The 25,945-nt window shown below is 43.7% G+C and overlaps 1 protein-coding gene across 2 annotated transcripts; it reads right to left on the reverse strand.

Annotated features, from left to right (window-relative positions):
- Window positions 1–944: 944 nt before the first annotated feature.
- On the reverse strand, window positions 945–25,650 carry trpm4a (transient receptor potential cation channel, subfamily M, member 4a). Of its 2 annotated transcripts, none has more exons than XM_023407108.2 (28): window positions 25,560–25,650; window positions 18,997–19,058; window positions 17,913–18,090; window positions 17,365–17,545; window positions 16,985–17,154; window positions 15,810–15,987; window positions 15,462–15,526; window positions 14,279–14,518; window positions 13,975–14,077; window positions 12,995–13,113; window positions 10,501–10,803; window positions 10,153–10,254; window positions 9,823–9,951; window positions 9,611–9,740; window positions 9,026–9,171; window positions 8,723–8,835; window positions 8,442–8,549; window positions 8,288–8,334; window positions 7,273–7,502; window positions 6,852–6,967; window positions 6,640–6,772; window positions 5,731–5,905; window positions 4,256–4,421; window positions 3,951–4,132; window positions 3,696–3,828; window positions 3,410–3,482; window positions 2,872–2,965; window positions 945–2,704 (listed from the first exon to the last, which is right to left on the reverse strand). In XM_023407108.2, the coding sequence occupies exons 1-28, from the start codon at window positions 25,632–25,634 to the stop codon at window positions 2,679–2,681; spliced, it is 3,777 nt and encodes a 1,258-aa protein (XP_023262876.2). In that variant the 5' UTR covers window positions 25,635–25,650; the 3' UTR covers window positions 945–2,678. The 2 variants fall into 2 exon arrangements, with proteins under 2 accessions (XP_023262876.2, XP_023262875.2); XM_023407107.2 differs by having other exon boundaries at window positions 8,267–8,334.
- Between the last annotated feature and the right edge of the window lie 295 nt (window positions 25,651–25,945).

Here is a 25,945-nt window from a genome sequence, read left to right on the forward strand (position 1 = left end):
ATACATGCTTAAGCCTGTTAGCTTTGTCAGTTAGTGTGCACCTCACAGTGTGTCTACACATATCTGATGGAACAAATACACTCCTGTTTCAATCACTCCAGCTGTGCTTTTACTGTATACACTATGAATGTTAAACAACTCAGAGTTTTTTTACACTTCAAAATCTATTTACTTCTTTTTACACACAGAATCACAGTGTGTGCTGATCCTACAATCAGTTCTGTACCTGAACACATCACAACACCTGTATGAGGTTTAAAAATGAAGCCAACAATGAAGAACCAAAACCTGCAGTTCCTCTAATGACCACTAGAGTCTGGCTCCAACAGTGAGTCAGTCCCCATAGACTCTCATGTTAAAATGTCCAACTTTACAGCAGAAATAAACATGTTTACAGCCTGGTACAAAAACAGTTTTGGTCTCTAGAGCTAATTTCTTCCTTCATGACACCTGCTTATATAACTCACCTGTTAAAGTTATCTAGAATTGTAGGCATGACCTCTTTGAGTGACAGGTGGGTGAGTGTATGTTTGCAACAAACCAGCATGAACAACACATGCCCCTCCTCTTTGTCCATTTTTGGATTAGCAGGGAGTTAGGGGCGGAGTCAGACCCTGCAAAAATGACGACAGTAGATTAGCTCACTCTGAACTTCAAAACTGCTCTTCAGAAACCCGTGGGTGCTGTCACAGAGGCTACGTCCATCTTTATTAAGCTGCTGCTGCTCTGCTGACATGCTGTGAGTCAGTGCTACATATCTGAATTTATAGAGCTTAACACTTTCACCCAAAGCACTTTATGATTTACCTCTCATCTTAGGAATAGAGAGAGAGAGAGAGAGAGAGAGAGAGAGAGCCTGTGAATCTGTTGAGCTGAAGATGAGAGTTGAAGAACATTGGTGGTTCTAAGCAGAACAGTAGAAAACAAAACAAGTTGTCTCCTCATTGTCACAGTGTAGACAAACTGTTTATTAAGACTGTGGCAGTTTGAATGAATCCAGACAAAGATCAGTATCAGTCATAGTCTAATAAAAACAATGGTACATGTTGGTTTACGTAGAAAATGCAAAAATGTACAAACCATGACACCAACATAAAAACATCACATCTAAACAATGAATAGGTGAAGGTACTGTAGAGGACATCAAATGATATCAGCGTCTTATTTAGTCTCTCCTACGGTTATACCTTTCTACCTACTAACATACTGTTGTAGTCCACTGTTGATTGTATTGCTTTGATTTATTTTGCACCTTTATTTAAAATGTGGATTCAACTCTGACTATAATGTCGTCATTCCAGCCTCATCAATATTAAAGCTGCAGTCATTGACCGTTTGGCCACATGGGGGCAGCAGAACAAGATGAAAACAGCATGTAAAATATTATCACCCTGTAAAGTTGTTATGGCGAATGTGTCAGTAAACAGCTGTTTATCTCCACATCTACAGTCATAAATCAACATGATGATCCAAGTGCAGTGAAGTCTGTCTCACCTGGTGAATCTCAGTCCAGTGTTCCCTCTCTTTCAGCTCTGTGTTTGGTCACCAGCTCCTCTTTAGCTACTAAATCCTTCACTATGTTCACCAGCTGCTCTCTGACTGAGTCTGTCTGCTGTTTTGATGCTCAGCAGGTAGAGGACAGAGGCTGTTTACAGATGTGTCTCTGAAACAGCTGGCACTGGAAATGAGGCTGATGAGAAAGGTTGTGGAGCAGAAACCAAGACACCAACAGTGAGCTATGAGAGGCTAAAAAGCTAAGGCTGCTTGAAATTTTAGATTTTTTCCTCCTCAATGTGGCCCTAATAGTCCACTGTACACTGGCTGTGTGGCACGTGTATTTTCATTTTGGCATGTTAACAGTGTAGGGTGGACATACTGCCTGCGTGACACGCGACCCTGCAACTGTGTCACATGATGTAGAGATTCAGCGGCTCACTTATTTTAATGTGAGACGCATCTCCCAGAAAAAAGCGACAGAGAAAAGACCTATTGATGTCATATTGACATCATACTAGCAACATGGCATGAAATTGACACCTCCCACTAGTTTCTATGCCTAGGCTGAATCCGAATATGATACAGACCTGAAAATATATGTTTTTTCAACCATTTTGGTAGCTTATTGTGGAGACAGTGGTATTTTAGAGGCATTCTCTGTCAAAAATAAATCCATCATTCCAGTAACCTGCCAAGCGCCATTATCCAAGGAAAACTCTATGTAGAGAGATAGAGCAGCAGCAGCGATACAGCAGACACACAACACAGACAGTGTGTTCTTGGTGTGAGTAGAGCTAAGGGAAAGTAAGTCATGCTCATTATAGGCATTTGATCCATTGCTGATATAAAAGTATTGATCAGTACAGCTTTACTGACTGTAGGCTGAGCTCTCTGATCATGTAGCAGCATCTTATTTCATTAATGACAATAATTGTCTAATTTAATCACATTAACAGAGATTTTAACATGGCACTCTCTGGTTACAGCTTAAATTCTAACTAAAAACTTCAGGTGGAGGAACTGTAACACAGCAGCGGTGTCTTCTGACACTACTGTAAAAACATTTAAAACAATATATTATTAGTCCTAAATAAAATACACCTCAAAATGAAATGAACAGCAAACAATGTCTGACACAATGGCCCTGAGTAAACTGTGTGTGTGTGATACTGGAGTTGAGTTCAGCTTGGAGACAGCGGAGTCACATCTACAACAGAAGAGAAACAATAATCATGAAAGGTTAGAAAAAAGGTGTCTCCACCTCATGATCAACTTCATCATGTGATGATTAATTATAATATAATGTCATATTTTTATCATCTTTATCCATCACATCTTAAATTCTGCTTCATCATCTCATAACGCAGAGTTTACCTCTGAGCAGTGGAGGGGGGTGCTCTGCCTTTACCAGAGGACTCTGAGACAGAGCGTCTGTCATCCAGCCGAGGGCGCTGCAGCAGTACTCCAGCTGGGTGACACAGACAGAGATGGATGAGTGCTGAGCAGGCAGAGAGGACAGCTGCAGAGTAACCAGACACACTGCACACACACTGCACACACACACAGACACACACACAGACAGACAACCACACCACCGAGGTACGCCTGCTGCGTGTGTTAGACTTTTTTATTTGATCAGCACAAAAGAAGGAAGTGTCATTTGTAGAAAAACTGTTTAGAATAATATTCTGGCCAAGACCAGCTGCAATGACATGGAGACACTGATGGACTTCCTTCAGGTCAGTCACTGGGCTGAAGTAGCACTCAAAGCCTGCTGGGATACATGTTCCCTTGTAAGAAACACCTCTCAATTAGATACAAAGGCCTTGAAGAAGAGCATGAATCATAGATCTGGACTGTGAGAGAAGCGCTGATGATGCCTACAGAGCAGGCTCACAAAAGTACTACTGACCTCCGTCTCCAACAGCCGCAACCGTCGGTCGTGGTCACGGATCTCTGACATCTGTTTCAGCACACTGTCCACCCTACAGTCGCGTGCACAAACAAACACACACACACACGAAGAGACTGTTTCTCAAACATGTTGTTTTCTATAATGTGTTCTCTTGTTAGTTATTGGTTGACATATACACCAGTACCAGTACAGTAGGTAATAATTTAATGCTGAACTCAGTTCTAACTCTCTCTCACACACACATATATTCTAACATTATATAAAGTGTCAGGACTTTACTCACTTGATAGATGTACGTTTCAGTCGAGCTGTGTCAGTCTCCCTCTGACGTTTATTCTGAGCTGAGAGGTGGTTTTCTTTCTGTATGGCCTCCCATGTGTTGAGGCGGCTGGCCTTCCTGCCCCGTAACTCCAGAACTGAGGACAGAGGAGACCAGTAAAAGGACTGCAGGATATCTCTGGAGGCCAAGCTAGGACCCAGACCAGGAGCACAGATCTTGACTTGTGGAGCTACCACAGGTTCAGGTTCCACTGCTCACCAAAATGTTTGCTCTTGACTGAGGAGATGCGGCGGATGTATCTCTTGATGAAAAGGTGGAGGTGTGAGATGATGATGAATGGTGGAGCCAGGCAGGGCCTTGAGTGGTACTCCACGATCAGATTGTAGCGTTGAAACTTCCAGTAGGTGTCACTGCGCTCCTGAACTTTGGAGAAGGTGTAGCTGCAAACAGAAAATTGAAATCATGATGTGTGTACAGATAATCCTTCAGGTTTCTACTAAATCAGTAATCTGTTTTATCAGTAGTAGTATAGTAGTAGAAATCAGTCTTAAATATCAGCGTACCTGAACATGGCAATGAGCAGGTTGACCAGCACAATGTTAGTGAACAGCAGGTAGATGACGAGGAGGATGACCACCAGCCAGTTGGCGTAGGTACTGACACATGGCTCCTCTCCAGCCTCGATTCGTGAGGCGTCATTTGTACAGTTTACTTCCCCAAGTTTGTCGGCTTCATGTAAAACCAGTGACGATAACAAGACAACATGAGGATCCACACTGCTCCTTTACAACCACGTATCACAATAACATCCATTTTAACCATGAATGGCAGCGAAAGCAGCTGTTGACAGACCCCATTAAATCTGATGTGTCTGTAATATCCTGTTTTAGTGGAGCGCTGAGAGAACACTGAGAGAACACTGAAGGAACACTGAGGAAATACTGAGGAAACACTGACGGACACTGAGAGAACACTGAGGGAATACTGAAGGAACACTGAGGGAATACTGAGGAAACACTGACGGACACTGAGAGAACACTGGGGAAACACAGAGGAAACACTGAGGGAACACTTAGGGAACACTGAGAGAACACTGGGGAAACACAGAGGAAACACTGAGGGAACACTTAGGGAACACTGAGAGAACAATTAGGAAACAACGAGGAAACACTGACAGAACACTTAGACAACACAGAGGGAACAATGAGGTAACACTGAGGGAGCACTGTGGAAATAATGAAGGACCACTGAGGGAACACCGAGAACTAGCTGAGGGAACAGTGAGGAAACACTGAGGGAACAATGAGGAAACACTTACAGAACACTTAAAGAACACTGAGGGAACACTAAGTAAACACTGGGGAAGCACTGACGCAACACTGAGGGAACACTCAGGGAACAATGAGGAAAAACTGAGGGAACACTGTGGAAATAATGAGGGACCACTAATGAAACACTGAGAGAACACTGAGGGAACACTGAGGAAACACTGAGGAAATACTGAGGGAGCACTGAGGGAACACTGAGGGAATACTGAGGAAATACTGAGGGAACACTGAGGGAATACTGAGGAAATACTGAGGGAGCACTGAGGGAACACTAATGGAACATTGAGGGAACACTGAAAGAACCCTGAGGAAACACTGAGGAAACACTGACGGAACACTGAGGGAATACTGAGGAAATACTGAGGAAATACTGAGGGAGCACTGAGGGAACACTGAGGGAATACTGAGGAAATACTGAGGGAACACTGAGGAAACACTGAGGAAACACTGAGGAAATACTGAGGAAATACTGAGGGAGCACTGAGGGAACACTGACAGAACACTGAGGAAACACTGAGGAAATACTGAGGGAACACTGAAAGAACCCTGAGGAAACACTGAGGAAATACTGAGGGAGCACTGAGGGAACACTGAGGGAATACTGAGGAAATACTGAGGGAACACTGAAAGAACCCTGAGGAAACACTGAGGAAACACTGAGAGACCACCGAGGGAACCAGGTGCTGGTAGAATCAGACTGAGCAGCTCACCGTCCATCTCATTAATAGGTATTTGTCCAAAAATGTGTAGGTATGGTCTGTAGAAGACTCGGCGGAAGATCCAGTTGGGACGTGGATCGTATGAGTAGAGCAGAGCCTGATTGGCCACTCCGTAGGCCACTAGCCACACAGCCAGAAAGAAGAGGAAGAAGAAGACGTCCTTCATCTGAGGGGAAGAGACACAAAGATTAGAGGGTTATGTGACAGGATCTGGTCTGTTTCTAATCCAGATGTTACATCAGTGATCATGGCTGCTGTTTAATGACATGGAACTGTAATGAAACATAATATAAGTACATTGGTTAATGTTTTGTTGTGTCTGTACAGTCTCACCATTTAACTATTTAATTCCCATGTCACACAGACCATTCTGATGATTACTGTAGATGTAATAAGGATGACGTGTACAGGCTGGGGTTAAGGTCAAAAATGTTCTGCGCTTGTAAAGTGAACTTCACAGATAATTTCAGTGTGTAGTTGTCAATCAACCTTTAAACCTGTAAAATAAATTGTTTTGTACATGTGTAGAAAAGAGACTGAGAATAAAATCAGTGATGATGATGTCAGTGATGAGGTCACACAGAGACTGTGAAAGAGAAAGTGTTGTTGTGAGCACATGTGAACAGTTCAGAGCAGAAAACTGTGACACTGAAGCTTTAAGTTTGAGCTTTGACTCTGTGACCCTGTTTTCATAACTGAATCTGATGGTTGCACTGTATCAGTAAGCTTCAGTAAAGAAAGGATTTTGAGCAGCTTGAGAATATTCACAGATACTGATCCTCAGATCCTAAATGTTGATGCAGTGACGCTGGGACAGACCTTTGTCTTTCTACAAAGGGAGTATCTGATAGCCTAACTCTCTGTTAAACTCTCTGTTGTGTGAGTTTTGTGCACACTCACCATTTTGCCAACAATGATGATCTTGGGTCCAAGCTGTTTGTGTATGGCAAAGATGTGAATCAGACGTAGAGTGAAGACCATGAAGTCTATGGCCATGACAGCTCGGCCAAACTCATAGGACCAGGGAAACATCCTGGAGCAGACAGTAAGGGGTTCATGTCACACAGTGCTGCAGTGCACAGTGTCCGTCCTCCAGTCAGTGACTCACTCACCTGCAGCACATTGCCAGAGTGAAGAGAATGATGGCTGTCAGGTCACACTTGTTCCATACATCCTGGATGTAGTTCCTCATCCTCTGGAGCACAAAGGTGCTGCCCACGAAGAAGGTCTGTCAGCCAGAGAGAGAGGAGTCAGGGTGCCGTCTGTGGATGGGCGTGAGTATGTGTGCAGTGTGTGAGTCAATGACAGTGAGAGGATGGTTGTAGTAGTGATGTAGTTTGATGTAGTGACCAGGCTCAGGTACTGTGTTCATCAGAGAGCTTCTCTTTATGTTACACAGGTCTGTAGACTGGACCACTTCATAAGAACCAACGTGTGTGTGTGTGTGTGTGTGTGTGTGTATGTGTGTGTGTATGTGTGTGTGTGTGTGTGTGTGTGTGTGTGTGTGTGTGAACTAGAGCTCTGTCAACCAACCTGTCGAATCTCCTCACAGACTAAGGTGAAAACCCAGAAGTAAAGCACAAACTCCAGAGTGGAGGGACCATCAGGTTGGGGCTTGAAGTCCACCAGCAGAACGTAGGCAAACAGGCAGAGGAACAAGAAGTACATCAGAACGTTACCAAGGAACGAGGTGACGGGGGCGAACCAGAACTGTCTCCACCGGGACACAATGAACGGTCTCTTAGAGTTGGACGACATAGAGTCTGAAGAAAAGAGGAAACAGGAAAGATTCAACAACCTGTAATACAAAACATCTTATTGAATATACCATCCATCCATCACTACTTATCTATCAGGTGTGTTGGGAAACCAAGGAGGCATCCCAATCAGCTGCTGAAACCACATAAACTTTAGCAGTGTCTGGACTAGATCTTCCACATGTCCAGCTCTGTAATCTGTCCTGAGGGTGAGCTCAGACACTCTGACTGTCCACTGATATCTGTGGTCTCATTCTATCAATAATGACCCACAGCTCATCTCCATAGATGAGAGCCGGAACCTGATTGACAGGTAAACTGAAACTCAGCTCCTTCCTCATCCTGCACCACTAGCTTCTTCTCCTTTACCTGGGGCAGAAACTCATTTTCAACCTGTTAGAGAACCATGGCCTGAGCTCTTCATATGTCAAAGTATTATTATCTACTGAAAGATCCACTGGAATCAACCTGTTTCTGCAGGTGTAGGTGTATTGATGCCTCCTGGTTTACAGGTACTTGGTCTCCTGCTGCCCTCTGCTGGACTGTCTGCATTTATACAAGTGGTGCAACATAATTTCTTGTCCACTTATTTTTATTTCAGCTCTAACTTCAGACTGTAAAACAGTGCTGGTCCAAAATGATTATGTTAAATTGGTATATTGTTCCTCCAGGAACTAGCCATGTCCATGTTCTCTAAGGTCCAATATTGACTAAAGTGATTAAAGCCATCCTCCTCGTGGACATAGTGAAGCGGGGGCTGGTGTAAATACCTTGAACAGGAGAGTGACTACCTCTGAGTTTTTCTTTTAGAGCCCGCAACTCTTCAGCGTCTTCCTCACTGTAACAACAGAGATTCAGGAACTTTATTAAACCTGAAGCAAAACCAGAAAACAACATCATCTGATCTGTGTTTGTATTTATCTAAGTTTGAATACGTGTGTTTACTTTTGTATGATGTCAGCAAGAGAGAAGACGGTGGCATCATTCCCATCCAGACTGTCGGTGTCTCTGCCCTGGTAAAGCTCCACGGACTTCACCTCCTCCTCTTGTTCCCTGTGACAGGAACACACAAACCGGGTCATGTGTGGTTCAGACTGTAGGATCCCTGTGAGGAGTTTAAAATCTGCAGGCTTGATTTTAAACTTTTGATGATTTCAGTTTATTCACAGATTCTGCTGAACCAGGGCACATGAGACCTGAAACCTGGATAGACTCAGAACACTGACCTGAAGCTGATGAGGTCTGTGTAGAGGAGGGGGGGCAGGAAGAAGGTGAGAACCAGTTTCCAGACCTCAGTGTTCCTCTCCATATCACCCCACCAGATCTGAGACAGCAGAGACTAAAGCAGAGAGCACCATCTTCATCATCATCATCATCATCATCATCATCATCATCATCAAGCAACAATATCAGTAAAATCTGGATTTGATCATGTGATTCATTAAAGATCTGGATCTGTGGAGAACAATGTTGGACCTGAATTCAAACGTGTGTTTAAGCTCCTGTTGACAGGAGGACAGCATCTCTACCTGAACACCATCATGGCTGAAGAACAGGCGGGCGTCAGCTGCAGTGGCCATCTGCAGACACGTAGCCCCGGCCCACACTGGAGACTTCCTTATAAGGAGAGTGAAGGCGCGGCTCTCGCTGTTCTGGTAACACTCTCCAAACACGTCTGAACACACAAACAACACTCGCATAAACATGGCTTCTCTGGGTTGCTAGGCAACAGGGTCGCAGTCAAAAAGTCAAAAAGAGGAGGAGTAAGTTAGAGGAGGAGAAGTTAGTTAGAGGAGTTAGTTAGAGGAGGAGGAGTTTGTCAGAGGCGTTAGTCAGAGGAGGAGGAGTTAGTTAGAGGAGGAGCAGTTTGTCAGAGGAGTTAGTCAGAGGAGGAGGAGTTAGTTAGAGGAGGAGTTTGTCAGAGGACTTAGTCGGAGGAGGAGGAGTTAGTTAGAGGAGGAGGAGTTTGTCAGAGGCGTTAGTCAGAGGAGGAGGAGTTAGTTAGAGGAGGAGGATTTTGTCAGAGGCGTTAGTCGGAGGAGGAGGAGTTAGTTAGAGGAGGACCAGTTTGTCAGAGGACTTAGTCGGAGGAGGAGTAGAGAACAGAGACTCACCATGTGCCAGGTCCTCAAACGTCTGAGCCAGCTCCTTCATGGCCAGCTTGTTCTCAGTCTCACTCTCCAGCTTAGAGAGCTCCCTCAGCACCTTACAGCCCCCCAGAGCGCTCAACACTGACTCCCCCGCCTGAAACACAGACACAGGGACAGGCTGCCAGTAAAGACCAGTTCACATGAAACTAGATCTGAGGGTTACAGGTGAGTCTCACCATCTCCCAGAAGTAAATAGCCATCTCCCTGCGGTTCTGCAGGACGGCCCAGATGAAGAGGGCCGCCCAGGGTGAGAGGCAGCGCTGGTCCCGGTACAGACACTCTCCCAGCAGCAGCTTATTGACTTGCTGCAGGTAAAGACACAGAGGGGGAGTCAGACTATTTAGTTTATACTGAGGCAGCAGCTGTGTCTGTTGTGAAAACACATCATCATTAAGCACATTCTGTTCATGTCTTCAGATCAGTGTCATGACTTCATCTGATTCATCACATCAGTCCTTTAACACTGTCAGACTCCGGACCTGATGTGCAGGTCTCAGCGTACTGACCTTGAGAGTCCTCCTGAAGCTGCAGGTGGGGTCCAGGCCCAGAGGTCCGTAGTAGAAAGGCTGACAGACGTCACCCAGCAGGTCCCACAGCAGACGGGAAACCTGCAGCATCGGCACACATTTCACTACTACTGCACACACAGAGAGCGAGGACGCTGCTATGTGACAACCCTCGTCCTGTAAACAGCTTGTTTCTATGGTTACTGAACTACACCTATTGTAGCTTACAACATAACGTGATTAAAGAAAACAAGCTCCATATAAAAGTAATTACTGTCATCAGCTTCATCATCATGACAATTTGATTAATCCATCCTACAGTTCCTCCCTCCTCCTCTTCCTCCTCACCTCATACAGGCTCAGCTCCATTGCAGAGGCCGGTCCAGTGAGAGCACTCTGAGGACTCTTCAGGGGGGACGTCACGGACCTGTCCAGGCTGGGCAGGGACCCAGCCAGGGCCTGTCTCTCACTCAGACGCCTCTGCAGCAGCGTGTAGACCAGATAGCTGTCTGACAGAGAGCGGTACAGACTCTCCAGACGCCGGTACGTCAGGTAGTCCAGGATGTTCAGACCGTTCTCACAAAACAGACGCACAAACTGAGGCTTGTCGTTGATCAGTGCGTCTGTCATGGAGTCCTCCAGGTCCTCATACTGAAAATATAATCATCTCATCAGCATAATGTAACTATGATGGAGTGTTATAGGGCCATATTGAGGAAAAAAAAATCTAAAGTCATAATATCATGAGAATTAAGTTCCAATTTTACGCGAAAAAGTTAAGTAATTTTTAGGTTCCATGTTGTTTTAGAGGGGAACTGTCAGTAGCTATAAAATTAGGAACGTGGAGCATCCTGTGAAGTTCTACTTTAGCAGGTTTCAAAAATAAGGAGAAACTTCATTTTTTGGCTCATCATCATCATCATCATCGTCATCATCATCATCATCATCAGGACATTAAAAAGATTGTGAAGAAACTGAGTCTATTCTATTGTTAGACAGACAAACAGCAGCTGCCAGAAGCAGCTCAGGCTGACACTGACTGTCCTTTCACCTGTTTGATGGGTTGATGTAATATTCCTAAAAATGATGTTTTTTCTCTCCAAATTTAACATGTTTATTTCTCGTAATATTATGACTGTTTTCTTGTAATATTATGACTTTTTTCTTGAAATTTCAGAACTCTTCTTTTTGTCTTTCTTTACGTGACTGAGGCTAGCAGGACCACATCTCTAACCACTTCACAGCACTGTCAAACCCTGGTGGTCTATGTCCTTAACTAAGTCGTGAGCTACACTTATCAACAGTGTTCTGGACATAGTAGCGAGCAGGAAAACTGCCCTTAAACACACAGAGGAACCAGAGTCAGTCACCTCATATAAACAATTCATAAACTTCACATAGCACAAAATGCAGCAGCCAGACTACAAACAAAAACTAAGAACAGAGATCATATCACCCCCCTCTGAAGGTCTCTACCCTGGCTACCAGTACATTATGGAATAAATTTTAAGATTCTACTTCTGACTTTTAAAGCACTTCACGGCCAGATTATATCTCTGAATTAATTGCCCCTTATCAACCTGCACGTATTCTGTGTCTGAGTGTAATTCTGTGGAAGGTCTCTTCGTGAAGTGGGAGGGTAATAAACAAACCGTGAATTGTTTGGAAGCCCTCACCTTTCCCTGACGGAAACAGGAAATTCATTGTAACCCAAAATTTATTATATAAGTATTTACAAAGAACACTTTCCATTTGACATCTTAATCTGATTGGAATTGGGCCATGTCATTTATTGTGCACTGTGACAGGAGTCCTTGACGGGATCCTGTAGGAATGATGTGACTCTGTGAATGGTTCTGTCAGCGCAGCTGTTCTCCTGTAATAAACCTGTGTGACGTCCCTGTCCATCTCTCTGTTACGGGGCTCCGTCTCCTTTTTTCTGTCTGTGTTTAGACTCCGTCCATGTTTCTGTTTCTCCTGTTTACGTCATTTCAAAGATTTTGAGTCGGTTCATGAATCTTTACTTTGATGAAGGTGTAAAACCATCAGTCACAGCTTCATGGGTCCAGGTAAATCATGTGTTAGCCAGAGCTTAATGTCTCCCACCAACACAGGAGCAGAGAGAAAGCAGAACTAGTTATATTCAGTATCAGTCCTTTAGAAATGTGGTGGCTCCCAGACAGTCAGGGTCTTCATCTATTCAGTCTTCAAACCTTACAGAAGAGGAACTCTGAACTGTTTCAGAACATTTTAAAGTAAAGAAACACTTGACACCTTGTACCACAGCACAATGGTTGAGGGGAATGACCTTTTATTTTGCTTTAGAAAAGATAAGCTACTCAACAAAGAACAAACTTGACAAGTTTTGGAAAATATGGAATATTTTCTATCATTTTCTTGAGAATAACAATATGGATGTAGATGGTTGGATGGATGACAAATAGGACTGAGTTGTTTTCATTTTATTTCGATTTATTTATTTATTTACTCTTCGGTCTTTTTAGTTTTTTTTTTTTTTTTTTTTTTTTTGATTGAAGTATAAATAATGTAATCTTTATGATTGTAATGTGGATTCTGTGTAAGTACAAATCATAGGCTATATTTATGCTTTATTACAAGTCCCCTTTCTGTTTCTGTTTTTGTTTTTTTTCATTATAATGTGCCTTATTGTGCTGTTCTGTATTGTTCTTTGTTTGTTGTAAAATGAACTAAATCCATAATAAATAAATGTTTAAAAAAAAAAAAGAAACACTTGACATGTAACAGAAGGAGAAGCTCTTAGTGAAGGTGAACAGGTGAACAGGTGAACAGATGGTACTATGTTGTTCAGTGTGACTCTGACCTTCCACTGTATGTCTCCATTGAAGAGCTCAGCTTTGGCGATGTCCACTCTGTTCCAGGCCACAGCCAGTTTCAACTCCTCTGTGCACTCACTGGCTGCACTGCACACACGTTTACTAGCTTCACACACACACATACAGAGACAGAGAGAGAGAGAGACTGTATAACTGTGACTGATCTCCAAGAAGGGCCATGACAAGGCTGATGGGAAATATGTGGAGGTCATGAAATGAAGAATCCTGTGGAGAGGTGAATGTGAAGGATGATGAAACTCAGGGGTGTGCGCATGTCTTCAGTTAATGAGGGTTAATACTAACAATGACAGTGTGATGAGTGGAGGATCTACATGAACGGCTGTCTGGTTTTTAAACTGGCTATTAACCCTAACATGAATGTAACAGTGACATTAATCACAGAGAAACCAACATGAACACATTCTACTGTTTTACTAAATAAACAGAGATCTGACTCTTTGTCCCTCCTCCACCCTTCATCATGGATTATTGCGGTTTCTTATGATGAAGGTGGATTTGTACTAAGCTGGTGAACCAGTAATAAGATGTATGAGAAGCTGAGTCCTCTGAGTCCTGGATCCTCCTTCACATGTCCCCTCTCTGTATCCCCTCATCAGAGGTCATCTTACATCTATATCTACATCTCCTGGTCCTGGTGTGCTCTCTGTCTGACATCTAGTTGTGCCTCAGAGTAAGTGGTTGCTAAGCAGTTTACCACTCTCTTACATGAGCACATTATTCTTGACAAGTGTCAGTCTGGTTTTCCATGGAAACAGAAACACCTGCTCCTCTGTTAAACCTGGAGTCACTCTGGTACATGTTCTTATGGTCTTACAGCTGAGACCGTTCTTCCCTATTTTACTACTTCACTTGTCTTCAGTCTATATTTTATTTCTGTTGCCTTATTTTGTATTGTGAGTCTCTCTGTGTGACACTACAATATAATTGACTAATTAACTCGACTCACCTCTAACGAGGGCTTTGAGGAGAACTGTATCAAACTCATCAGAAGCCTCCTGTTCTCCGTGGAACACAGTGATGAGCTCTCTGTTCTGATGGATGCTCAGAGCCTGGACACACACAGACACAGAGAACAGGACTGAGTTACATCCGGTTTCATATCATCATACATGAGACCCTCCTGCCTCCTGCTCATCACAGTAACGTTCGCTGAGACAGGTAACATGTCAGACTGGATGACAGGTTCAGCTACGTGTCCAAAAAGTGACTGATTGAAGTTATTATGTCTGTACATGAGCTGTTTGACTCACACTGTCCACCAGTCTCTCCAGCTCTGCTTCAGATGGGAAGTGTTTCCGGACCTTGTCACGAACCCTGTCGCGAAGCTCTGCGCTGGGGCCCTGAGCGGCCTCCCCCTCAGCAGGGGGAGAGGTGGGACTGAGGGGGACAGAGGACAGGTTGCCCAGCAGCTCACTGATAAGGTCTGCAGCTGGTCCAGAACCAGCCAGAACCAGCCAGGGTGTAGCTTTCTTCAGAGAGGCATCTAGTCTCTGAGCCAGAGGACAAGTGGACACAGTTAACAACATTTTCATTCATCAGTGTTCAGTCAGAGAGAGTCACAGACATCTGTCCTCTACAGAGATGTGAGCTGACAAGTGTCAAACTCCACCGGGTCTTTAATTTTAGGCAAGTGCATATATTATATATAAGTGATGTATCAGGCCCTGAGTTATAATCAGCTCTTCTACCGTCTCATCAACCACTGAAGCCACATTCACCCATTCACTCACACATTCATTGTGCTTTTGTGGTGTATAGGGTATTTGCGTGTATTTGTCCACTCACTTGCAGCTGTATTATTTTATAAATAGTAGGCACTTTATTTTGTATCATTACAGATAGCCCCATTCAATTCAATGCATTTTTTGATTCAGGAACACGCACCCAGCAGCTGTGTGTATAAGCCATGGGCTTACGCTGTGTTCTTCTGTTGGCAGTTATACCCTGAGCATCAGTGAAGACCAGCCAAGTTATTGTTTGTTTCTTTTATTCCTTTTCAATAAAACCACCCTCTTTCTTTAAAATATGTTCATCCTGAGTACAATGTGATTAGTGGCTGCAACACTTTTCTATCACACATTCACTCAAACACATTGAAACACTGGCAGAAACAAACACAACTACCTTCACAGTGCAAACATGTTAATATCAGACTTGTCTCACTTTTACTGATAGCAGAGCGCTGCTGACATCCAGGAACCAAAGCCACCGTCCCTGAAGAAGTTCAGTTTCTGTTTGCATCTGTTTGTTAACCTCAATGAACATCAGCTGGGGGAGGAGGGGTCAACCACTCAGTCAAGTAAGACCTGTATCTCCCCTTCATTCAGCACATGTTGTGGTCTAAGCTAATGAACCTGTGCTACCTGAACTCTGACACTATAAATCCACTGTGGTGTGTGTACAGAGTGTGAACCTTTGTGACAGGCTCCTCACCTCCAGCATGTTGGCGTCTCCTGAGATGAGCATGCACAGGACTGGGATCTCAATACTGCCACTTCCTGTTGTTGATCCAAGACAGGAAATGAGAACAGAGACGCTTCTCATTACATCACACAACATGTACTATATGTCTGAAGATGAGCTGAATCTAACACATCCAGCATATCTAACAATCATCTACACGTACATCATACACACGGTGTGATGTGCTGTACAGCGCTGACCTTCACCACTAGAGGGCAGGCAGGTGCAGCCCACACACAGTCCACATGTGCAGGTAACTACAGTAATGAACCATGTGTCAGATCCTTGACCTAGAGTTTGATGTTGTTTCTGTCTCACCCCAGATGCCAGTGCGCTGATGGGAAATGTAGTCCTCCAGATTAGCACGAAAGGCAGCCTCTCCACCCCGGCGACCAAGACTCCCATCATCCACCAGGAGGAAAGCCTGGCAGTTATTGTCCAGGCAGAAGGAGTCACGTGACGTGTTCTGGACATAGTAGCGAGCAGGAAAACTGCCCTTAAACACACAGAGGAACCAGAGTCAGTCACCTCATATAAACAATTCATAAACTTCACATAGCACAAAATGCAGCAGCCAGACTACAAACAAAAACTAAGAACAGAGATCATATCACCCCCCTCTGAAGGTCTCTACCCTGGCTACCAGTACATTATGGAATAAATTTTAAGATTCTACTTCTGACTTTTAAAGCACTTCACGGCCAGATTATATCTCTGAATTAATTGCCCCTTATCAACCTGCACGTATTCTGTGTCTGAGTGTAATTCTGTGGAAGGTCTCTTCATGAAGTGGGAGGATAATAAACAAACCGTGAATTGTTTGGAAGCCCTCACCTTTCCCTGACGGAAACAGGAAATTCATTGTAACCCCAAATTTTTCAGGAAGAACATTAAATCGATATTTATACAGTATTTACAAAGAACACTTTCCATTTGACATCTTAATCTGATTGGAATTGGGCCATGTCATTTATTGTGCACGGTGACAGGAGTCCTTGACGGGATCCTGTAGGAATGATGTGACTCTGTGAATGGTTCTGTCAGCGCAGCTGTTCTCCTGTAATGTGGGCTCTGCCTCTGTTTTTCTGTCTGTGTTTAGACTCCGTCCACTTTGATGAAGGTGTAAAACCATCAGTCACAGCTTCATGGGTCCAGGTAAATCATGTGTTAGCCAGAGCTACATGTCTCCCACCAACACAGCGTTGAGGAGCCAGTCCACAGCTGTAACAGCTGTTACTGGATTGGTTATGTCTCACATCTACTCTCACTCTGTTTGTGACAGGTGTCAAATCAGATGTGTTCATGTCAGTAGATAATTCACAGAAGTGTAATTCACCTTGTGAAGTGACTCTTCATCATCAAACTGGAGCAAGATATAATATAAAAATAGTCACTGGTGATTTCCATCCTGTTGTGCAGGTGTACTGGGGTGTGTTACTAGGACTATCTTGTTACTGGGTGGGTCTGATGGACCACATGCTGTGTGATGGTACCTGGGCGTTGACGAGCTGCTGCCTGTTGTGCACCAGGCCCCAGGGAGCCAGTCCCACAGCAATCACTTTCTTCCGGGAGAGAGCTGGAGCTGCAGCAGCGTGGTCCCTCACGGCCTCACCCACACAGCAGGACACACCCTCCCTCAGACCCCCCGTCAAGATCCAGGCCCCTGGACAACAGAGGGGAGGGGTAGAAATAGTCACAGTGTATATTATATAGTATCTATATGGAAACCTTAATTAAACTCATATATTTAAATATCATTGAAGCAGTCATTACTTATAGTAACTCACAGTTTTTTATAATTAATGAAGTCTTCATATAAACTGTCTCCATGTTGTGTCCTCACTGGTTTGTACTGGTCTCTCTGGGTTCTTACCTGTGCTCTGTGCGGCCCTGACTAGCCCGTTTCTCAGGACATCTCTCACCCACGTCTTGATCTTCCCATGGCCCTCTCCCCCCACCACTGACACCACCAGGTTGGGTGAGGGCAGACCCCAGTGAGCCGTCATCAGGGTGTAGATGATCTGGGGAGGCGTGTCACATGACAGCCGCAGAAACTAGACAGGAAGAGAGGACTACTGAGTCTGACTGATACATTACATCCACATCATTCAGCGTGATACATTCATCCTGACACTTAACTTTAGAGAAAATGTTCAACACCTGAATTTACCTGCAGGTATCAGTGTTTCTTCTCATATCATATTAATATATTCATGATTCTGATGATGTTGCTTATAATTAACAACTCTTCCTCTTTCAATTGAACATGCTCATACCTGAACAGGTAAACCCAGAGTTAACTGAGTCAGTGTGTTTTTGTGTGTGTGCGCGTGTGTGTGTGTGTTTGTGTGTGCGTGTGTGTGTGCGTGTGTGTGTGTGTGTGTGTGTGTGTGTGTGTGTGTGTGTGCGTGTGCAACTCACATGACTGTGTCTGCGTCCAGCGCCAGCAAACTCCAGCTCTCCGAAGGCGTCAGTGGGACACTCTGAGGAGTGCTGTCGGCTGTCCCACTGGGTGACGATAGCTGCTCCGAAATAGTCCCCTGTTGCCACGGAGTCATGGACCTCCCGCACACCACCACACTGACACAATGCTCCATTACTAACACACAACACACACACAAATATACACCCACACAAATCTATTATTCTGTAGTTGAAAGTATCTCGACATTTCAAAGTCATTTGAGGTTTTTACAGTGATGATAAAGTTCATAGTTGGGACAACCCTGTCTGTCAATATAATGTTTATCTACTATGGAAACATCAAACACTCTGACAGACACACAGTGCTGCCCTGATCATGTTTTTGACATGCCCAAAAAATCATCTTGTATGTCTCCGCCACTCAGATTAGTTTCAGATTACATCGCTTTTTATCCAGTCATAATTGCTGTTATTGCAAGTTATTACACATTTTGATTTCTGGCTAAAAAGTGTTTTATGATGTCACGCTGACCTTAACCTTTGACCTTTGAACACCAAAATCATAATCAGTTCATCCTTGAGTCCAATTTTAAAGGGATTCCCTTGAAGAGTTCCTGAGATATTGTGTTCAAAAGGCCAAAGCTCATTCTTGACCTTTGACCACCAAAATCTAATCAGTTCACCTTTGAGTCCTAGTGAATGTTTGTGTTTGTTTGTTTCTGCTGTCAATCATAGAGTCAAACAGCTGATTGACCCTGATTTTACAGAGACATTAAGTTGTCTGGCATCAGCAAAACAACAAACAGAAATCTTAAAATTGTGTATTATTAGACCAGAAAGCGACCTAGGACCAAGCCTTGAGGTACTCCAGATTTCAAAGGGGAAGAAGACGATGTGAGATTATCAAAAGCCATGGTAAACTATCTGAGAGGTAAGAGATGAACCACCTGAGAGCATTCAGATATCATGATCTACAGAATCAACTGCAGAGCTGATGCTCAGTAAAAAGAAAGTTATGACCAGAAAAACAGAATACTGACATTAAAGTACTGAGTCCTGGTGACAGAGGAGGAGAGATTACCTGAAAGAGTCTTCAACAAAAGTTGTGCACAGTCTCTTCTTGATGATCTTGGGAATCCAGCTCTGTGAGCGGGAGGACAGTTTGTTAGCACCATGAAGACACACGAACAACAACACAAAAGACTAAAGAGGCTGCAGGGACAGGTTGGTAACAACATGTTGAACATCGTGTACATCTACAACCAGAGTGATGTCAACAGGGCTCTCGTCTGCTGCCTAGACTAAAATCAGAGAAAAAGCTTTGTATTTCACATGGAGGTGAAAAGTCCTCCTATACAGACCCTGACCTCTGAACTCTAAATGACTGAACAATACAGTTCTGTACAGTCACCTGTTCTGTAGAGATCTCCTATCAATATAAAGAAAATCTATTCAAGAAGCAGAACCAGACATAAATTAAATTAAATTTGATTTCATTTGTTTTACTTTACTGATATTACTGATATATTTATGACACTGCACAAAAAAATCCATAACCTGGTTTGTTTCTGTTTCAAAACAACAATCTGTGCTGTAAAATATTAGACCTTCTGTTTCTGCTCAACTGTATTGTTACTGACACTCTACCTGGGTCTTTCCCTAGATGTCCTACTTCCCACATTGTGTTTTGTTGGTGTCTTGTAAAGAGAAGATGAGAACGTTCACATGCACACCAGAAACCAGGTTACAGTGAAAATCAGGTTAGACAGGATCAGTTCATTTAAACAACCTGTAGTAACCTGATTACTGCACAATCCCCTGATCCACTTAGACATGAAGGTCATTAATCAGATCTCTACCTAGATCTATACCATAGATCAATGTTAGCTCAGACATTCATCCATCCATCTGTCCATCTATCCATTGTCCATCATCCATTCATGTATTCATCCATCTATCCATCGTCCATCATCCATCCATCATCCATTCATCTATCTACCCACTTTCCATCATCCATCCATCCATCCACTCATCCATAAATCATCCATCCATTCATCCATCCATCCATCCATCATCTGTCCATCCATTCATCCATCCACCCAGCCAGCCATTCATCCAGATGACACAGAGCAGGAGGTGCGTACAGGTGGGTACAGGTGAGCACACTCTGGACAGTCTGGCTCTCTGTAAATCACTTTTTTTTTTATTCCCTCCCGTGAAACCATGTTAAACATATGTGCCAAAGAAATCTGATCGCTTCCACTTTTGATAAGATCACCTGAGACACATTACCAAGTCTGAACAGGGAAACTGTCAGTCACACAGTGTGTGTGTGTGTGTGTGTGTGTGTGTGATGCAGATTAAATTGAAACACAATCTTACAGCTTCACTGACTGATGACTGGTTCAACCTGTCTGTTGTTTGTTCTCCACATGCTTCACTTCATCTTCTCATTGCTCACCACCTTCCTCATTCACACAGCTAGTGTTAGATTACAGGACTTTTTCTCATCCTGTCCAGTGGGACCTGCACTGCAGCCGTTAGACCAGGAACTGGGTTTCTCCCAAGTGACTGATCCAAGCCAACTGTGTCTGCATTGGAAACATTTCATTCTCAGAAAAGACACAACAGCTGATTCCTTCAAAATGAACATTCAAGAAATAGACCCCTCAGTCTGAATCACAACAAGCGCTTTAACAGATAGAGGAACCCAGCACTGGAAAGGACAGCAGGTCTGAAAACAGCTTTATTCCACCTTGATTTCAGTTTGCTCATGTAAAGTAGTCCAGGGACTGAGTCAAAGCTTTGTTGGACTCACCAGAACAAAAACAGAAAACCTGTCATGGTTAGTCACTAAACAGCTGGCAGCACCTCATTATCACAAGTTGAAAGAGGGTCAAAGCCTTGGTGGTCCTGAGCAGGAACATGGTTGTCTCAGGTCCTGTCAGAAACATCAGCTGATGTGAACCAGGTCTCACAACAAAGATCTCAGGGACTGAGGATGAAGAAGAGTTGATGAACATGAAGCTGAAAGGGTCAAAGAGTTTAGATCTTCATCGGTTTACAGTCCCACAAACTGTCTATAGATGGAGATGATTCAGTGACTTGGCTACTCTCCGTAGAAGTGGACGTCCAGCTGAGACGACTCCAGCAGCTCAACACAGATGATCAGTAACAAAGAAGCTCAGAGTCACAGCTGAAGGCTGAAAGGAACCATTGGAGCTGGTTCATATCTCTGTTCATGAGTCCACCGCACACACATCATGTAGCAAGGAGTCCTGTTGCCATGGACACCACAGAGGAAGCTGCTTCCTCACTGACCTGAAGTTTGACTCTCCACAACACTACTGAGACATGTTTGATGAACTGATGAGACTGAAGTTCAACTGAGAACATGGAGCTCTATGTGTGGTGTAAACAGATCTCTGCACACCAAAATGAAAACATCCTCAAAGAGGTGAAGCAGGGTGGAGGGAGCATCATGATCTGGGTCTCTGCTGCCTCTGGACCTGGACAGCTCCACATCATCAAGTTTTTCAAGGTCTCTTCCAGGATCATGTCAGGGTGTCTGTCCACCTGCTGAAGCTGAGGAGAAGCTGCTGATGCAGCAGGACAATGACCCTGAACATCAGAGTAAATCAACCTTCTGGAGCGGTCCAGTCAGAGCCCAGACCTGAATCCAGTAAAGATGCTGTGGACTGAACTCTGAAAGCCGCTCACACCAGACATCCAGAGAATCTGTCTGACTGAAGCAGCTCTATAGGAAGAATTGTCCAAACTTCCTCCTGAACACTGAGCAGCTCTGATCAGCAGCTACTGAAGAGCAGGTTTCAGAAGAGGTTCAACCAGATATTAAATCCAAGGTCCACTGACTGTTTCCACCAGAGCTGTGAATGTTTAATGACTGTGTGTGTTCAATGAAGACACAAAGATTATAACTGTCTGTGTTATATTCGCTGAAGCACATTGTGTTTGTCAACACATTTTATCACCAGTTACTGCAGAAACAGGTTATTCAGAGGTTCCACACTATTTCTTGCCAATCCACATATCATATCACATATGTGAATACATGTGTGAACCCACAGACATGTGTGACTCCATGCTGTTAGCAGCCAGCTGTCACAGCTGCTGTCTTGGGCTACGTTTGTGATGTGGTGATGAGGTGATAGGTAAGATGGGTACCATGGAGGGACCTCAGTGCTCAGTCACATGGTTCCAGGTTAATCCATGAGCGCTCTCTGTGTTCCTATTGGCCAGTGTCACCAAACACATCCTACAACTTATTAAAGTAGACAAGAGAAAGAAGAACCTGCTGATGGACCAGTATTATGGTTCGTACGTTATGACAAGTGCCTGATGCCGTGTCACTTCCTGGAACAACAGCAGCAGTCTGGTTCCTATCAGACTGATATCATGAATCATCAGAAATGAAGAAAAATTTCACCACAATAACTAAGATAAGAGAGTCAGATAGATGTAGGTTACTGCTGTTAACACTGATGATGTTTTAGGAGAAGTTTCTTTAGTCTGGAAAGTGAGAGGGATGCCTTCAGCTATCAGGCTCCTCTCCTGTGGATCCAGCTCCCAGTCTGGGTTCAGGATGCAGACTCCTTCTCTACATTCAAGATCAGGCTTCAAACTGTCCTCTTTGATAAAGCTTATAGTAAGAGCGGACTCAGGTAAGTCCTGAACCAGCTCCACCCTCTCCCCCTCCATCTGTTTTCATTCATCTCCCATTAACACATGTTACTACCTCAACTTCTTCTCTCTGTAGATTGTTCTTCCTTGTCTTTCTCTTTCTCTCGCTCTATCTCTCTCTCTTTCTCTCCCCTCCTACTAAACCACCTTCTGCCCCCATGATCCTTCTCAACAACCACCTCAGGTTAAACGACTGAAGTGCATTCAGCTTCCTGGCTGTCTGTATCTGCACAAGCTGACAGCTGTTGGAAAAATGCCCAGCATCAGGCTGTTGTCAGATGTCTTCACTGTAGAAAGAAGTCTGATTTAAATGTTTCAGCCTGACGTTTCACCTCTGCAGTCCAACATATACTTCCTCTCTCACTGGAACTGATCACCAGTAAGAGCTGAAAACTACTGCAGGTTGTAACAATTCACCTTATTTATAAAAGTATAAGAAGAAAAGTACCCACACTATAAAAGTGCAGACTTGCAGGTTACAAATGATGTTTCACCATAACATTTTTAAACACAATAATCAAAAAAACTCACTGAGCTTCTGGAGAGACTGAGCTGTGAGACCTGTTCAGACATGTTCAGACCCAAGTTCAGGTCCCACATTTTCCTCTTCTCCTGGGTTTTATTTGTTTTGATCCATGAGAAGATATATTTGTGGTTTTAAGAACAAAAAACCATCTCAATGTAGTTTTACATCTCCTCTCTCAGGCTTTTCTCTGGAGCTCTAGTAACAACAGGTCGGTGAGGCAATCAGAAGAGTCACAATCTCTCTCTCCCCTCCACTTGCTCTTCCTCTCTGCCTGTGGACCTGTAGAGTCTGGATCTGTGACTGTAAACCACCTTCTGCCCCCATGATCCTTCTCAACAACCACCTCAGGTTAAACGACTAAAGTGCATTCAGCTTCTTGGCTGTCTGTATCTGCACAAGCTGACAGCCGTTGAAAAAATGCCCAGCATCAGGCTGTTGTCAGATGTCTTCACTGTAGAAAGAAGTCTGATTTAAATGTTCAACCTCATGCTTCACCTCTGCAGTTCAACATATACTTCCTCTCTAACTGGAACTGATCACCAGTAAGAGCTGGAAGAGTCAGAAGAGTCAGAAGAGTCACGATCTCTTCTGAATGGCTGGGCTTTGGGCGTGGCTGAGAGTGGTGACTGCTTTGTTGTGACATCACAAAGTTCCAGAAGTCCTGACGGCTGGTTTTAAGGCTCAGTTTCTGAATACAGGCTGTGCATTTCTCTGTGGACTGAGCGCTTTGATACTTTCACAGTATTAATATAGAACCTAGACCTGCTTTATAATCAAACAACACATGGACATCTACCTTTGTACTATATGGGAGCTTTAACATCTGTCTCAGGTGATCCGATCACAAGTGGACAGCTCTAAATTCAGGTGTGAACACACCCAAGAGGCATTTGAGATCCAGCCATGTTTGGAATTTATCTGCGCCACATGTGTCCACATTCTTGTAGAAGTGTGAACACAGATGCATCCTCACAACCATACTGACAACAGACAACAGACCCATCTGTCACAGTCAGACTTAAAAACAACAACAAGTGGTCACTAGAGACACATGTTACTACCACATGTGAATTGATGAGCTGTCCACCTGTGATCCGATCAGCTGAGACACATGTTACCAAGTCTGAACAGGACCACAAAGGGAAACAGTCATGCTCTCTAAGACTAGTTTGTAATAAGTGTGTGATGAGGAGGTGGGGAGTGTCCTCATCTAAACACCATGTCTCACTGTTCCTATTCGTTCTCTTCCATCTCTTCTTAGGAAAACATCAGTTTAAAGCTGAGACAAACAATCCCTGCACACAGTCCATACACAGGTGGTCTGGAAGGCATTTCAAAGCCCTGTTGTGTTTTTCTGTCCAAACCAATACTCAATATTACATACACACTAGGACCAACTGCTTCCTGCAGAGACAACATGTTATCACCGTGCCTCATATCCAGACACATTCCTTTCTGTTGTAGTTATCCTCAGTGATCATACAGCAGTACATGATACCCCAGACCAGCAGCATGATAGTGAGCTCCTTGTTTGGTCCAGTTCAGTTTCTAGTTTATTATTATTTATGTTTTTATTAAGTTATTTCTTACCAACCTGTTTGTTTGTTTAATCAATTTGAATAAAGTTTAAATTGTCTGTAGATGTATACAGTGAGTGTACTATAGTCTGTGTACTTGTGGTACCTCTGTTAGTGTGTAGCTTATGAATTAAGTTGTGTTATCCGACATGTTGCCTGAACTGTAGAGCAGCCATGTAACCAGCCTGAGGGTTGTTGTGTGCATTGGTCCTGTAGCTGCTGTTTCCACAACAAGAGAAGCAGCTTAAACATCCAACATGTTGTCCCCAAACTATGATCAAGTCAAACACCAAACACCACTGATGTCAACATAAACAAGTCCTCATCAGCTGATAATGTGGATTCAGTCATTATCAGTTTAGACCTGACAGTCTGAGAATAATGACATGCTCCAGTATTCAATATAACCACAGACTGTGCTTTTATTTCTGTAGTTTTATTTTAGTCAACATGCAGAGGAACAAACAGTCAGATACCATCAGATCCTTCAATCAGGCTGGACTCCTCAGACTTCATACCACACTGCTGGCCTGAGGCATTTTACAAGTCTAAGCTGGTATAACAACATCTGTGTTTAAGTAAATACTAGACCTCCCATTCCCCTGCTCCATGAGCTCATCAACAGTAAAACTCGGTGAAACTCAGCACAGTGTAGATCTAAGGACACAACTACAATAACACACCTAAACACACAGTGTTATCTCCTCTTCATCATATCTGTAGTAAACTGTACACGCCTGGTCAGAGTTCAGTCTAGGTGATACCTTCTCATTCCTCTGATATTAAAACCCAGTGTCTGTGTGGTGTGTATTTGTGTCTCTGTTTTCTACAGACTCTTACCTGGTCCCTCTCTTTCGTACTTCCAGCCTTTCCTCCTCCTCCGTCTCTTTCCAGCTCCTTCATCCTGCGCTGCATCCTCGAAGACTGGTTACAGAGCTCCAAATCAGTTGTGCGTCCCGAAGCCCCGCCCACTGCACACAGCGGCGCGTGCTCCACAGCTCCATGTAGCCACATATGGCGCCAATCACGCTGCAGGAAGGAGTCAAGTTCTTACTACATTTACTTTTGTGTATCTGTGAACTTCTTGTTCATGTAAGTTGCCTAGCAAACGTCGTTAGTAGTTTAGTTTTTTGGAAACAAATTTTTAGGAGAACATTAAACAAATTTGTCTCTTTACTTAGCATTTATTACGTCCCTATTAACATAATAGGGGAGAGTGGGGTAAT

Source organism: Seriola lalandi, unplaced genomic scaffold (assembly GCF_002814215.2).
Source record: "Seriola lalandi dorsalis isolate HSWRI2012SDOR001 ecotype SW California unplaced genomic scaffold, Sedor1 jcf7180002054327, whole genome shotgun sequence".
In the NCBI taxonomy this organism is placed as follows: domain Eukaryota; kingdom Metazoa; phylum Chordata; class Actinopteri; order Carangiformes; family Carangidae; genus Seriola; species Seriola lalandi.

Excerpts from the sequence above, each read along its gene's own strand:
- trpm4a (XM_023407107.2), bottom strand. The coding sequence starts at position 25,634 with ATGCAGCGCAGGATGAAGGAGCTGGAAAGAGACGGAGGAGGAGGAAAG. Across the intron at positions 9,952-10,152 it reads GCTTCAGGAGGACTCTCAAG|CAAGTCAATAAGCTGCTGCT; the intron begins GTCAGTACGCTG and ends CTTTACCTGCAG. Across the intron at positions 4,422-5,730 it reads ACCTATTAATGAGATGGACG|CCGACAAACTTGGGGAAGTA; the intron begins GTGAGCTGCTCA and ends TTTTACATGAAG.